Raw genomic sequence first — 15377 nt, forward strand, 5'->3', positions numbered from 1 at the left:
GCCAGGTCCCAGATAGAAACAGTCACCGCTAAGAACCCAATGCAGTAGATGGCAACACTGGGAGACACACACGACGGGGGATGGGGAGCCCCCAACATGGCTGCTGTCTTAGCAAATGGGATAGTGAGCAGCCCAAGGCTCCCTGGGTCCAACCAGGGTGACAGGAAGGCTTGCTGGGCTGTACTTAAGAGGGTGCACCCCACTCACAATGCCACATAGGGGGTTCCCCTACATCCAAGGGGACACTCCTGCCTGGAGGACACAAGGTAGCAGGCTTGTCCAGCCCCCTGCCGGTTCAGAGTTGGGGCTGGGCTTCCGGCCAGCCACTGGGGAGCCCTGGATGACAGCTCTGTGGTCCCACACCATCTGCCACACAAACCCCAGCTGAGCACATGTGCCTCCCAACACGCATGGCAGCAACCTCTGACTGATGAAGCTCGACCCCCAGAACCTCCCAGTAGACAGGTTGGGCAGGCTACAGGAGGGCTCCAGAAGCCCAGGCTAAAGTTTGCTGCAAGGAGCCTGGCCCCCTCCCTGCTGTACCAGCACAGACCCCCTTGGAGCCTCCCAGCACCCCTCTAAGCAGGCTCAGGCCACCCTCAGGACCCAGCCAGCAGCCCACCTCCATCTCCTTGAGCACCGGGTGGTCCTCAATCCCAGGGAAAAGCACACGCATGGCATACGTCCGGTAGTCGAGGAAGGGGATGCCTGCGCCATCCAGGTCGTTGGTCAGCTCATGGATGTCTGTCTGCAGCTCTGCAAAGGCTGTGGGCAGATGAGTGGTCAAGGCAGGTTCCTGGGTCCCTGAGGCCCCAGCCCTTCCACACTCAGGGCCTGGCTCAGGCTCCGGCTCTGCCACCCACTAATGACTTAAAGGGATCTCAGCCTGCCTGGGCCTGTTTCCCCAGTCCTCACACAGGGGGTGGCCCTCTGCCGCTGCTACAAAGTTACCCAAGACGGCAGAGACTCCAGGGGCAAAGAAAGCCGGTGCCCCCTCCCCTCCTCCTCTGGGACACCTGGGAAAAAAGAGACAGGCCACTGGGTGAGCACACCCTCAAGGCTCAGCCAGCAGGCCCCCTACATGCCTGTCCCCTTGGGGTGACTCCACATTCAGAAGGAAGGGAGAGAGGCAGGCAGGCCCCAAAGAACATTCCAGAGCCATGAGGGGTGGTCCTACAGTGGCCTGAGGGCATGCCATCTAGTTACCTGCACCCGGTCAGCCCTGGGGGCACATGTTCTACCAGATACAGGCACTGAGGTTCAGCCCAGCAGGACGGGCAGATGGTTGTCCTTGCCCAGGGAGAGCCCTCTCCCCCTGAAGAGCCCCTCCAGCCACCCAGCCCCCAACACCTGCCTGGGACTCAGGGGGCGCCCGGGATGCAGACCCAGTTTTAAGATGGGCGATGGGCCAGGGTCCCGGGCCAACCAGATACCTGTCCAGCACAGTTAACGACCACCTAGCACTAAGTTCATTAGGCACAAGGGCCCTGTTGAGGCTTCCAATCCCACCCAGCTCCCTGCCTTCATCCCTGGTTAGGAAGCTCCCATTCCCTGGCCCCAGTGTCGCCAACGTCCGCTAACATCTGCAAAACATTCCAGGTTACTCCCACCCCTGACACAGCCAAGACCTCCAGTCACTGTGGCACTGCTTCATTCACCCCTGGTGACAACCCCCAGCCCAGATGGGGCTTCAAGAAGCACATACAAATGGGGGCTCGCGTAGAGAGGGCCACAGCCAGCCCTAAGACACTGTCTCACAACAGCCAGGAAAGCTAGCCAGGCTGATCAGCAACCAGCACAAACAACCAGCTTGCTGCCTGGTGCCCACACGGGCACACGGGAGCTGGACTCTCCAGCGTGCCCAAGGCCCTGGCCTCAGCATCCATCATTTAATGCCCACCCAGCGGTCCCACAGCAGTGTGCTCAGTGCCAGCATCTACTCTGGGAAACTGAGCCTGAGCACTGTGGCCATCCTGCCACCACAGGAGAGGGAGCCAGGGATGAAGGGGTTCCTGCGGATGGAGCTGAGAACTTGGCTCAGCTATGCCCTGACTGCCCTGCACAGGCATCCCATGACACCTCCTTGCTGCAGTGGCCCAAGCTGATTGATTTCCACTCCCCAACCCCAGAGCTCGACAGAGGCAGCCCAAGCCAAGGTCAGGTGTGCAAAGGGGTTGAAGACAGGTCCCCACCTCAGTGTATCACCCGGCGCCAGGCAGAACAGCCCATGCCAGCACACTGCAGATGGTGGACTGGCACACAGTCCCCACATCTGGTCACAGGCCCATCCCACAGACTGAAAAATCAAGGCACAAAAATGTTGTGTGCCCGTCTGGGGTTCTACAAGTCAAGCTGGAACACAAATGATGGGGGGCTCTCTGGACAGAACCTGTGTTTCGAGTGACACCCCACGAAAGCCCCCAGACAAGGCCCCTGCCCACCTCCCTGGGCCAAGCCTGGCACTGTGAGGCTGTCAGGAACGTGATCAGGTGGGTGGGCCCAGCTCAGCAGGAGCAACAGGCTTGGTGAGCCACCCACTCCCCAACCCCCAGCCCTCACAGACCTTCCTTGCACTCAAGGGCCACGCGGGATTCCAGGTTGTCCATCTGGAGCTGCAGGCGCTTGAGGGTGCGGTCAGCGTCCCGTGATTTGCGCTTATAGGCGATGAGCACAGCCACAATGACCAGCAGTAGGAGGCCCCCGCCCCCGCCGATGCCCACAATGGCAGGCAGCGTCAGCAAGCTGTCCGAGTACACCTGCAGCACCCCTGGCGAGAACTCGAAGCCACCGGCCCGGACCTGGAGGTGCAGACTGCTCAGGAGGTGCCACGCCTAGTCACAGCTCCAGGGTCCCCTCAAGACCCACCCGAGGGCTTGGCGAGGTGGAACACAGGCACCCAGGGTAGATGCCACGCCCGCTAGGGGAACCAGGGCTGGGTTCCCTCTGGCAGGAGGCGAGAGCAAAGTTCTCTCAGAGCTGGGAATGCCCTGTGCGAGACTCAGGAGGCCAGAGGTGACCAGGGCACGTGGACGCACCGTGACCTTGTGCTGCCCGGTGAGGTTGGGTGACTCGCAGAGCAGCTGAGTCTCTGAAACGGTGAGGGCACAGGGCGTGGAGCCGATGAGCACTGTATAGTTGAGCCGGGAGTTGCCAGGTGCTGGCGGCAGGAGGTTGCGGCCCTGTGGGGGCAGGACAGGGATGAGCCCACTGCCAGTTCCCATATCATCCCCATGCCATCCCCTCCCCACACCCCCCGACCGCCGGCCCCACACCATCCCCACGTGGCCCCACGCCAGCCTGTACCAGCCCCACCCACTGCAGCAGCCACCTTGAGGATGAGGGGGGAGCTGGGTTTCAGCTCCAGAAGGCCCGTGGGGCTGAGCGGCTCCAACACAGGGTCCGGGTAGTAGAGGAAAGATGAGGTGTTGAGCACGAGCAGGGCGCGCACGTCGTCCATGACGAAGCCCAGCTCGTCGGGCCGCTCCCCCAGCTCAGGCGGGCTGCGGGCGGGGTTGTCCACCGATGGGGCCCGGCACACCATGGTGGTGTCGTTGTACACCAGGCAGCTCTGGGGATACAGGACGAGGACACTAGGCTGGCTGATCTGCACCCAGCCAGGCACTAGCAAGCAGGGCCCCGGCTGGCGGGACGGGGTCAACCTCCCTCCCTGGGGCCTCCAGGGAGGCTACCATGAGCTGTGGGGAGCAAGGCCCAGCAAGGACTCACGTTCTCCCTCTCGACGCCTCCATACTTGGCCCGGATGCGGGGTTCACGGACAGTGGCCAGATTAGTGCCTGTGACTGTTAGGAGGGTCCCTCCACTAAAAGATGAGGGAGGTAGGAGTTAAGGGTTGAACTTCGGGGACCCTCTGCCTGCCCCCGCCTAGGCCCAGAGACAGCAAGCAGGTTAGGACCTCTCTGCACCAGTTTTGGTGGAAGGACCACATGAGAGGAAGTGGGGAGCCTGGTACAGGGGTCCCATGCTTGGTGCTGGTCCTTGATGGCTCAGGAAGGGGTGGTGGGGCCCAGGTAGCACCCCTACCTGTTGATGCTCCACTCGGGATCAATCTTCAGGATAGTGGGGTCCTCTGTGTAGTTGTACTTGACCTCAGGATTGGTGAGCTGAGCACGGTTGATATTGATGACGATGGGGGCACTGCCAGGGCTCTGCCCAGGGGGTGTCAGGCACCGGATCTCCCGGGAATTCCTCCTGGAGGGGCCAGTGGGAGTGAGCATGCAAGTGCCAGAGCTCACCTCCGACGTGGCTAAGAGTCGAGGCTCCACCACGGATGGCTGGGGGCAAGTTACCAGACCTCCCTGGCCCCACCTGCCAGCCTATGACAGAGGCCGCAGCAAGACCTGCCTCCAGGTGGCTGACGACTGTTAGGGCCACCCTCCTGGTCAGCCCCTCCACCTGGGCCCCAAACTGGCCTCTCCCTCCACACTGCCCTAAAAGGCATCCAGGCTCTCAAAGCTGCCTCCCTGGCTAAGGAGCAGGTCCTGCATCCTAAGCTTGCTCTCCAGCTGACCTCCTGCCTGCCTCCTCCACAGTGTCAGCTGGCAAGCCTGTCCATGCCCTGACTTGCAAGAGCCCAGCCTGCCTGGCAGGAAAGGGCAGCATATGGCTCAATGCAGTAGCCCCATCGGTCACCCAGGCAAGGCTGGCAGGACAGAGCCCATGGCTTCAGCATCCTCCAAGGGCTGGAGTACAACGAGCACAATACTCAGCACCAAATTCAGATACACTGAGTGATGTCCATGTCCCCCACATGGTCCCCTGACCTGAAAGTGGGCTAATCCTGAGTCTGGGCCCTGAGCTGGCAACATGAGCTGGCCAGAAGTGGGGGCACCAGGTCAGCCACCCCCAACGGACAACCATCCGGTCACCGCCTGCACCTGCTCCCGTCCTATCAGCTCCTTCACCATAGCCAGGAAGCCCCGCAGCCGCCAAGCCTGCTCACGGCAGGCTGCAAACACCAATAATTAGTCTGATAACGGGTAATTACCGCAGGAAAATATTTAAAGGCCCGCTCCATTATCATCCCTAATCTAAAATTATCCACTTCAGGGCTCCGGGCTTTGTTAAGACTTCCTTTTCCTCTCTTTAAAAATTTTTAAATGCTCCTTATGTTCCCAAGGAATCAACCCAGGACAGGGTGGCTGTGTCGGCCCCTCAGAGCCAGGTCCCGCCCACCCAGCCCCGCCCACCCTGCTCTGCCCACTCTGGAGGTAGCCTGTCTCCATGGTAACTTTCTCCGCCTCTGGGTTTCCATAGTGATCACCCCAGCCAGGCTCTCCACAGCCCCCCTTGTTTCCTAGGCAACAGGAAGGGGCACCGAGCCATCTGAACCAACCCCCACCCAGGGAAGACAGCCCAGGCCTGGGGTCCCCATTCCGTGCACACCCCGTACCAGGAGAATGAGCAGGGCCGGCCGCCAACAGACACAGCCACGTCACTGCCTGCGTTCAGGTGGCTACCCTCGATGCCAATCCAGGTGCCCCCCGAAAGGGGCCCGCGGGCAGGGCTCACACGGTAGAAAGTTGGAGTCTAGGGAAGAAGGAAATGGCTGGAGCTCCTGGCAAACGCCAGCACCTCTGGCTGGGCCCAGGCCTGTGCTCACCAGGTCTCAGATGCTGCCCACAAGCAGCACAGGAGACTTGAAGCCAGGCCCCGGGGAAGAGGTTGCCTTTGGCCCCCACAGGGCAGGGGAGGGCTGGGTGGGGCAGGCTTACCACAAAGGTGAAGCGTTTGGGCGACAGGGCCCGGTAGTGGGGGGAGCAGTCCCGCACGCAAACCTCCACCAGGGCGTCATGGGCCCGGACGGTGCTGGCATCTCCGATTTCACAGACGATCCTGTAGACACAGGGACCTCAGTGGCTGGCGGCATCTGGCGGGCCTCCCTGCCTCCCTGCCCGCTCACTGGCTGCACTCACTGTTCAGCACTGATGTACTCGCTCTCCACGGGGCTGCATAGCACCTTGCCCACGCGCACACCCAGCCGCACGTCCTCAAAGCGCAGCCCTAGGTTCTCGCCCGTGATGGTGAGCCGTGTGCCGCCCTGCCGTGGGCCTGTCTCAGGGGACAGCTGCAGGGAGGAAGAGGCTGGGGTGGGTGGGGGGCAGCCAGGTGTCTGAGCCCCTGCCTGAGGATCAAGGTTGGGGTTTGCCTACCTTGAAGATCTTGGGGTCCGCGCAGCGGCTGCTGCCATGGCGCGCGTGCATCCAGGCAGCGGGAAAGTCTGCAGGACAGTGGGGGCGCAGGGAGCAGCGGCGCTCGGCCACACACCAGCCACACTCAAAGCGAGGGTCGGCCTTGAGGCAGAGGCCGCAGCTTTCCCGCAGTGCCGGGCACTTGTACAGGTGGGCTGTGGATGCAGACGGGGGACTCTGTCAGCCTCCCGCCCCCGATAGTGCCACCCACCCTCGTCCCTGACCCCAGGGCCACCCCACCTGGCTCACCCTGGATGTTCTGCGGGTTGTCAATGACGAAGTGGCCATTCCACACCACAGACAGGTTCACGGGCAGGTCACTGACATCATTGCCCTCGTAGGAGTACTGCGGTGGGGAAGGGCAGTCAGGCCATGCTCTAGGTGTCAGAGCTTGCTTGCGTCCCTCATGGCCACCTCAGGGACCAGACCTGGGGCAGGGTGGTTGGGGCTTGCAGGCTGGGGTCTGGGGGCTCTGCCTAGAGAGACTGGCATTTCTGATCTGGAGCCGCCCGCTTGCAGGTCGGGCGATGGGGCCAAGCGCCTGCTGCCACGTCCCTCTGGCTTCCCCTCTGCACACGCAGGCTTCTGGTGGCGTTGGTCCCCACCCACCACCAGCCACGAGGCAGACCCTCAAAGGTAAATGCCCCAGGAAGCAGGTCCCAGCTGCTCCCACCCCATGGACACGTGCCAGGGATGCTCACGAACTTGCTCCTCATCTCTGAACCAGCCCAACAATCCCTCCTGGGGGACCATACTAAGGTCCTGGATGTGCGTCCCCCACACCCTGGCTGCCCCCCGCCCCCAGGCCAGGCTGGGCTCGGGGACTCAGCCCTCCCCTGGGAGCCCAGACCTGGTTGCCCAGCTGTGTCCCACTTCCCGCAGCTGAAGACTCGCTCTCCAGCCGGAAGCAATTCATCACCTTCTCCACAGGAATTTAACTGGATCCTATCAAATTCCCTGATACTCCCTTTACACAGAGCTGCAGGAAAGATAAATGTGGGCCTGGGGAGGGGGTAAGGAGTGTAGGGACAAGTGACAGAAGATGGAGAAGGAAGGGGGAGAAGCAGAGAGGCAGACGCACAGGGTATGGGGCACATGGAAAGGAAGGAGGGGTGGAGGCAGCCCTGCAGGGAGCCAGTGGGAGATGCAGGTGGAGGGCGTGGCCGACAGGAGGCAGTATCTGAGGGAGGAGAGAAAGCAGGCCTGGGCAGACAGGGAGGAGGCTCGGGGAGTCTAGGGCCCAGCAGCTGACCTGCCAGGACAGAGGAGGCCACAGCGCCTGGAATGGAGCCAGACCTCTGACCCCCAAGGCCCTCTCTAAGGTCCTAGGAGGTCTTACACATGGCCCACAGGTACCACCCACCACTCAGGGCCTCAGCCAGCCTGACGTCCACTGCTCTCAAACACATATGGAGACCACAGTTTGCCAGCAGTCACAGCTGGAGAGAGCAGGTCTAGAGGTGGCCTCAGGGCCACCAAGGTGGCTCTCTCCCTTGCCCAGTAGAGAAGATCTGGGCCTGCAAAGACCAGTACTGAATTCTCGGGACTTGAAAGGTCGCCCTTTCAAGTCAAGGACTGAGGCTCCGAATTTGGCTGCTCCTTGGCTCACCTGCTGCCATGTGAACACAGTGGCCGCCGTGCATGGCTTCTATGTCTGGGCACAGCATGCATGCCTCAAGGAGCCAAGGGCTGGTTCTGTCACCCTGACCACAGCCCCCAGAGATGGCGCATCCTCAACCTGGCCACCTCACCACGTCCCAAAGACCCCAGGCAAAGCCAAATCCCTCCAAACATCTGGGTGGCTTGGGCGTGGTCCCTGGGACAGCAGAGGGATGTGGTGTGGCCTGGGGGCCAAAGTGCCCTCTGAACAGGGGAGGCAGACCTGACCACCCATGGCCCTTGTGCTGAGGCAGAAACCAGGTCCTGAGGCTGCCAGCCCCCGCCCCCCATGGGCTCACCGACGAGTTCTGGCACTGCAGGCTTGAGCTGTTGAAGCGCAGGGCAGCAACACGGGCCGGGCTCCCTGGGGTGTGGAACAGGCACTCGTACCCACGCTGGCCCGACTGTGGCTGTGGCAGATTCCGAGCAGCCAGGGTGATGGGCTTCACCACACCCGCTGGCACATAGATCTGGGTGGAGGGCAGGATCTGCGGGCAATCCTGGGGGCAACACGGCTTCGGCTGAGCCCAGGCTAGAGGCTGAGCTTCTCTGGGGTGAGCATCACTGCGCCCACTGCACACTGGCAGACGGACTGAGGACAGCAGTGACAGCTACACACTGTGACCCAGGCAGGCGCTCTTGGGGGCAGAGGGGCCTGCTCAGGGTCCTAGGACCCACCAGAAGGTTCCCATCTGGCTGCAGCTTCAAAGCCCTTGAGGCAAAGCAGGCTTGAGGTCTCAGCTGAGGGCCTGGGGAGCAGGTAAAAATAGCCAGAGCAAACAGAAAAACAGCCAGGCCCCCAGGGCCAGCATTTCAGCAACAATAACTGATGCAATGGCCCGGCTTCCTTGCAGCAGGGCTAAACGGCTGTGCAGGAGATGGCCCACAGGAACGCTGCGAAGTGAGCTTTAAATAGAGATGCTGAAAACAGGCTGTGATCCAGAAGCCCCATGGCATCTTCCAAGACAGCCGGGCTGGCTCTGCCAAGGCCTCAGGGTCCCTCGGACCCTGGGCAGGCCTGGCAGACTGTCCACCAGGCTTGCGGGGTGCCCGTCTCCACTGGCCAGGAGCAGGCAATGGCCATTGCACCTGGCACACCACTAAGCTCAGGCTGCAGCCCTAGAGGCCGTTGCCAGAATGCAGGTGGCCACACCGAAGCCAGCACTGCCCTGGCCATCTGCAAGGGCACCTACACTGGCCCCCAAGCCAGGGACCCCTGTTGTTGGGGTCTCTCCACAGCCCTGACATGTCCTGGCCACCAGGGCCCTGTGCCCACCATCCCCCGCCTCACACCTTCCTCTGCACTGACACCACCTCTGCTGGAGGCCAGGGCCTGTCTCCTCATGGGTCTCAGGGCACAGGTTCTGTGTCCCCAGTAGGCTACGGCCTCACTGCAGCCAGGCCTTAGCACCTCGTGATCTCGGCCACAGAGATGCGTGAGCTGGGGCCTGACCCTGAACTCTGAGTGGCCTCAGACTGGGCTGAGATGGAGGCAGCAGGAGCAGGCAAGGGATGTGGTCACAGAGGCCCTGCCTTGGGGGCCTCAGCCTCCCCTCGTCTGAGGAGGTCTGGATCTACAAGTGAACCAGGGCCAGGACTCTGGTTCTATAACACATCTCAGGCTTTGCCCAGAGCCCTTGGCTCACACAGACCCAGGAGGAGCCTGAAGAACACCCTCTGTGGACAGCACGACGACCAGCTTTGGACCCAACACATAACCCTTGTGTGAAATGCCCCCTCCCCATCCTGGAGAGGCTGGACTTGGGCAGAAAGTCCAATCTGGGTGTGGGTCACCTCCAAGGGTGGGCTCTGCTCCCCAAGTGGGACCCACCAGGCCACCCAGCCAGCACCAGCACCCCTTTGAAGCTGACTGAGCAGACACGGGAGCACAGGGCTCTGTCCCATCACAGGCAGGAAGACGCTGTCACTGGGACCCAAGACCTCACCGAGTGAGCAAGCACTGAGGAGGGGTTGTCCAGGGCAACCAAACCTATACCAGAGGCTGGGAGGGGCTGGGGGAGTCACACTTCTTAGGGACGTCCCCATGCCACCTGGAGCTGAGAGGGAGCGCCTGTGCAGTTAAGTCCATCCCCAAACAAGCCCCAGCCCCTAGTGCCCAGCCATGCCAGCACAGGAAGCTCAGGGAGGGTCTATATCTCCCCCCACCCTGGCACAGGCAGCTCAAGGATAGTCTACACCTGCCCCCAACCCCGGCAGAGACCAGCTTGGGGAGGGTCTATACCTACAGGGTGATTTCCTCTGAAGGGATGGCTCGGGGAGGCAGAGGGTCAGAAGTGGGCCAACAAGGACTGGGCCCCCGCCTCTCACGCCCTGCCTCAACCTGGTCACTGCTGTGGTCCCTGCACGCCACCTACTCAGCAGCCTAAGAAGCCCCTGCTCCTGCCCGCCCAACCAAGACACCTGGGCCAGCTCCCTGACCTGCCACTCCCATACTACCTCCAGCCCCCGTCTGCTCTCAGCCCACCCCCCACTTGTCGGGGTGGTGTGCATTGTCACCATGGAGCGGAAAAACAGAGGCCCACAGAGAGATGGTGGGGGCAGCAGGGAAGGTTCTGCCAGGGGGTGGGGGCGTGCCCGCTGCCCCCTCTGTCTAGGCAAGTCCTCCCCAGCCGTGGCCCCCAGGCACCCATGGCTGCTGGGACTGACAGCCCCCTGCCCCCCAGCCAGCAGGTGTGGTGTCTGCCGCAAAAGCAAGACCCTGGCTTCAAGTCCCGGCTCTGCATCTGAAGGCTGGACATGGGCAGCCAGGCCCCCGCCCGTGCCTGGCATGCCCTGGGTCAACCATGCTGGTTTTTAGACCGGCTGCTGGTAATAAACTCAATGCCCACTCGGCTCTGAAACAATTACTACCTAATTAACCTCAATCAACACGCAGCCCACAAGGGCCTCCACCAGCAACCAGTCGCCAAATTCCCACGCCCATGAGGACCCAACCAGACACTCACGCTCCAGGCTCCTGCTGCCCTGGGTGGACAGTCCCTGCCCCCAGCACCCTTGGATGATCTTTTGGTCTGTAGCCCCCAAGCAGTGACCACCAGCCAATGCCACTGGCTGGCCTGAGGCTGTGACAGCCCTTGAGAGCGTCCCCTAAGACCTTCTGGGGCACCCCCCCTACCCTCTGGCAACACCCAGCTCTGCTGTGCCTCCTCACCTCAGACACATTGACGCGGCCCTCCAGGAAGGCACAGTCGGCGGCGTTGTGAGTGCACACGTGGCGGTACTTGCACCAGTGGCAGGGGAAGGAGCCGTTGACGCAGGACAGACAGCTGCAGGGAGAGGGCAGTGAGCCTGAAGCTCCCCTGCTGTTCCTGGAGCTGCCCCAGGGCCTTTACATGGGCTGCTCAGAGCTGCTCTACTGCTACCCACCAGTGCTCCCCTCCTCCTCCCTCCATGGCCTGCTGCCCACCCCAATGCCAGCCAATAGCACCTTCTAAAGATGTACACGTCTAAAGCCGGGGTCAAGACACATGTGACCATCAGTACTGGGAATGCATTAATGCAGCTAAGAAGCACATTTTAAATCTCACCTTATTCTGATAAACTAAGATGTACATGGAAGTGCTGAACAGGGGCCACAGGCTGGACGTTGCCTCTGTGACCAGAAGGCAGGCTGGCCCGGTTAAGAGTCTGATTTGTTCTGACACATTCCCAGGACCTGGATGGGTCACAGAGTCCCATGCCCCACCATCCCTGTGGCTTCATGTCACCTGCCACCATCCTGCCTCTATAGAAACGCTCCAACCCTCCAAAACTCTGGAAGGCAGACCCTGCCTCAAAGATCCCAGCCTGTCACACACAGGGAGGCCAGACCCTGGTGACAATGACACCAGGCCCACAGTGGATGCCCCACCAAGGGCCAGGAGGGCATCAGCATGCAAGTTAATCCACAAAGACACAACTGAGAAACTAGGCTCGCAGCTCTGAGGTGGACACTCCTGGGCTGGGTGCCCTCCAGGCCTGGGGCCCTGGACCCTGTGGGACACACAGTAGGGCCTCAGCTCCCCTGCTCTTCCTCTGTGGCTGGTGGGCTGGCAGAAGACCAGAGGCCTAGGGTGAGCTCCCACACTTCCAGAGAGGACCTGGGCCAGTCCTGCCCTGGGCAGCAAGTGCCGAGGGCCCAACTGGCAGTTGGCGTCTCCCATGCTCCCTGACTCAGTCTGGTGCCCTGGCCCACTCTCACATGAGGCAGCCTGAGAGATGTTCCATGTGGTAACCAACTGCACTCTGACCGCCACCCCCAGGACTCCCCCAGGGCCTGTCCTTGCTGGCTCCTCCTGCCCTGGCCATGTGCTGCCCATGGCACACCGTGCAGGAGGCCAGGGACACTCACGACTGGTGGACGCTGCAGTTGTAGAAGACGAAGTCCACGGACGCAAACTTCTTGCCCGTCTCCTTGGACTTTAGGTACAGCTTGACCACCCGCTGGTCTCCTGCAGCAGCAGCAAAGGCCCTGTCATCAAGGCCCCGAGGGCCACCTAACCCAGGAGACCTGCAGTCCCCTGTGCCCACCCACCCAGCGGCCCTGGGCCTGCAATGCCTCCCCCGCCCTCACCCCTCACCAGGTCCCCCCCTTGCTGTCCCAACAACCACCTCCTCCAGGAGGCCCCCCGCCCTGTGGCCTTACCCTGGCCCCGCGTGATGGGCGCCACCTCCCGTGCGGAGGGGGAGCGGCAGTGGATCCGGCCGTCCTCCAGGATGCCCTCAGATTCGGTGAAGTCCTCAAAGGAGCAGTTGACTCCAGCCGAGAGGTCAGGTACATTCCAGGCCTGCAGCACGAGCTGGGCGGGGGCAGGAGGGACGGTGAGCAGGGGCCCGTCCCCCAACATCCTGCCCATTCCCGGGCCACCATGCTCACCGGAACCTGGGACATAGTGACAGACACATTGCGTGGCTGCACGGCCAATTGCACACACTGTAGCAGGTCCGCAGCGAAGCGCTGGGGCTCGTCCGCCCGCTCACAGGCATCCTGACGTGAGCAGCTGCAGGCATAGACATGGGACCAGCTGGGGCAGGGGCAGGACAGCCCTGAGCCACCCCGCACCCCGTCCTAATAGGGGAGCTGGGCTTCTATCACTGGCAGGTCACAGGACACCAACCACCAAACCAGACCCAGAGGAACTTGGGAGGGAGATGGGACCCCCAGGATCACAGTGAGGCCGCTTAGACCCTCCCCCAACAACACCCTGCCCAGACTCACATGCTGTGCAGGACACACCAGCCGCAGTGGGGGTCCCGTGACCCCAGGCACAGCTCACAGGACGTGTACTGCACGCAGCTTTCCACAGGCACGCGGGTCACCTGGAGGAGGGGCCTCAGTATCAGGCTCCCACTGGGCCTGCCCCCACCTCCTCAAACACATCCAGGGTAGCCCCATGCTGGGCCTTCCTCCTGCTTGGTCTACCCAAGGGCCAGTCTTGGGTGACCCTGGCTTGGCTGAGTCAGGCTAAACAGACTGGGGCTGTCTCCAGGGAGTCAGTGCAGGTGACAGTTCTGGCCAGTTCCTCCACTCTGCATCCAAGCATCCCAAGGGAACCACAGGCTCTTAGGCTCCAGCCCCCAGCACAGAGGCAGGTGGGCCACTTACCCAGCCCTGCCTATTCAGCCCTGACATCCCAAGGCGTGAATGGCCTGACAGCAAGACAGGGGCAAAGGAAAAGTGGGAACCACCAAGAAGGAAGGGAGCCCCTCTACCCCCCACAGGGTCACCAGGGGGAGCTGAAGGGCAGAGGCCGGCTCCAAGCATGCTAGACTGGAAACAGCACATGGTCTTGATGAGCTGGCCAGGCCACAGCCTGATGACTCGGGGCCCAGGCACACCCAAACCTCCCACACCTCTACCCTGAAAAATCTCTCTCTCAAAGAGGTAGTGGGAACCCCAGACCAGCCTGGGAAGATCTGGAGGCAGCCTGGACATTGAGGGCCAAGGGTGGCCACACCCAGCTCCCCAAGGGCACGCCCAAGCTCGCCTCTGCAGGGCGGCACCCACCTGCTTCTCCGTCATGGCGTAGAGGTACTGGCGGTCTGGGCTGAGGACCAGGTCACGCAGGATGGGGTTGCCCTCTTGGGCCACTACGCTCTCGTAGGCCAGGGCTGGCCGGCCTCCTGGGTTCGCCAGGTCCACGAGGATCTGAGACAGGAGGCCCAGGTAAGGCTGCCCTGGCCCACCTCCAATTGAGGGCAGAGCCTGGAGCCCCTCCCCAGCCACCCAACCCAAGAAGCCAGTGTAGGACCCACTGTGGCCTGGAGCCTGGTCCTGGCCCAGCCCCTTCCCCAGGTGACAGACACCACAGTCCATGGGTGGGAGTCTCTGAGGACTGGAGAAAACAACCACCCTCCCATCTCAGCTGCACAGCCCTTCCCAAGGCAAAGGCAACAGGAGCCCAGGGCCAGCATCACAGTCTGGGGACATAGGGTGCCCAGGGAGGCTGAGAGTGAAGCAGGGGCCTCAGGGTGGGGGTGGAGCGAGGGGTCAGGTCCTGGGGGACAGCCCCCAGCACCAAAGCAGGGGGCGGGCATCTCACAGGCATGCAAATATGCTCTGAATCCCAAACCAGCCGGGGCGTTAATTAGCCAGCTCTTCCCCACAGCTCGCAATGCTGCAAGTATTTTTAGTTGCTTTTACCAAACAAATGTATTTAATTAACAGAGAGACCCAGGAGCTTTCCGAGATGGGGCTCGTGGGGCGGCGCCGGGCAGGCTCCCAGGGCACAGGGTGGGGCGCCTGGCTCAGGCCCGCCCCCACTGGCAGCCATGGAGCAGCCAGCCCACCTCCTCCTCCACTATGGGGGTGCTCAGCCCAGCACCCCTCCTTTGCACTCCAAGCTGACAGGGGCAGGTCTGACTGGCCAGGGTGGGCTGCGGGGCCAGCTCCAGAAGGAGTCAGAGAGGGCGGCAACCAGGGAGGGCACTGTGTCCAGGCCAGAGGCTGCAGGCTGCGGGAGGGGGAGAGAGAGGGGGAGGGCCGCATTCCTGAAAGCCCGCGGCCACCCCCCACATCCGCTCAGCTGCCTCCCAGCCAGGCAGGCAGGCTTAAGTCAAACCAGACCCGGAAGAGCTGTGTCCAGAGCGGGTCGGGAAGGCGGTCCCACGCTGGGACTATTGCTGCCCCAATGGCTTCCGGTGCCCGACCTCGGGGCAGAGGGGGCACTAGGTGAGGGCCTGGCCAGGACCCCAACCTGCACCCATTAAGCCTGCCCGTTCTCACAGGGGACCCACAGTCAGCTCCACTGCCAGCCAGGCCCTAGAAGCCAGGAGTCTGGCCTCGGTACCCACACTGCCTGGGCCCGGGCCCGGCTCGGACACATTCCAGCTGTGGACACTGCCTCGGTGTCCCTCTCTGGGGAGCAGGCATGAGGGGCACCTCTCTCCACACAAGAGCCACTCTGGGAACTACACGTCCAAGCAGGTATTACGGGTAGGCCTGGGTGGCCAAGGCCCCCCAGCAGTCACCAAACCCCAAGAGCCAGCCACAGAGGCCCGGCAAGGCCA

General features: G+C 62.3%; 1 protein-coding gene across 2 annotated transcripts in view; it reads right to left on the minus strand.

The window, feature by feature from the left end:
• Window positions 1–15377, minus strand: part of PLXNA1 (plexin A1) — a 44353-nt gene that overhangs the window by 13984 nt on the left and 14992 nt on the right. The window contains exons 4-21 of one of the 2 annotated variants that reach the window (XM_021069450.1): window positions 13876–14016; window positions 13087–13187; window positions 12745–12868; window positions 12514–12667; window positions 12220–12319; window positions 11041–11155; window positions 8168–8368; window positions 6450–6555; window positions 6171–6364; window positions 5934–6085; window positions 5733–5853; window positions 5411–5547; window positions 4042–4209; window positions 3727–3820; window positions 3329–3568; window positions 3036–3179; window positions 2564–2798; window positions 623–765 (exon numbers count right to left, since the gene is read on the minus strand). In XM_021069450.1, coding sequence (XP_020925109.1) covers window positions 623–765; window positions 2564–2798; window positions 3036–3179; window positions 3329–3568; window positions 3727–3820; window positions 4042–4209; window positions 5411–5547; window positions 5733–5853; window positions 5934–6085; window positions 6171–6364; window positions 6450–6555; window positions 8168–8368; window positions 11041–11155; window positions 12220–12319; window positions 12514–12667; window positions 12745–12868; window positions 13087–13187; window positions 13876–14016 — 2670 coding nt within the window. The remainder of the gene's footprint in view (window positions 1–622; window positions 766–2563; window positions 2799–3035; window positions 3180–3328; window positions 3569–3726; window positions 3821–4041; window positions 4210–5410; window positions 5548–5732; window positions 5854–5933; window positions 6086–6170; window positions 6365–6449; window positions 6556–8167; window positions 8369–11040; window positions 11156–12219; window positions 12320–12513; window positions 12668–12744; window positions 12869–13086; window positions 13188–13875; window positions 14017–15377) is intronic. The other variant, XM_021069451.1, reaches the window with a different exon arrangement.

This window comes from Sus scrofa, chromosome 13, assembly GCF_000003025.6.
Source record: "Sus scrofa isolate TJ Tabasco breed Duroc chromosome 13, Sscrofa11.1, whole genome shotgun sequence".
Classification (NCBI taxonomy): Eukaryota; Metazoa; Chordata; class Mammalia; order Artiodactyla; family Suidae; genus Sus; species Sus scrofa.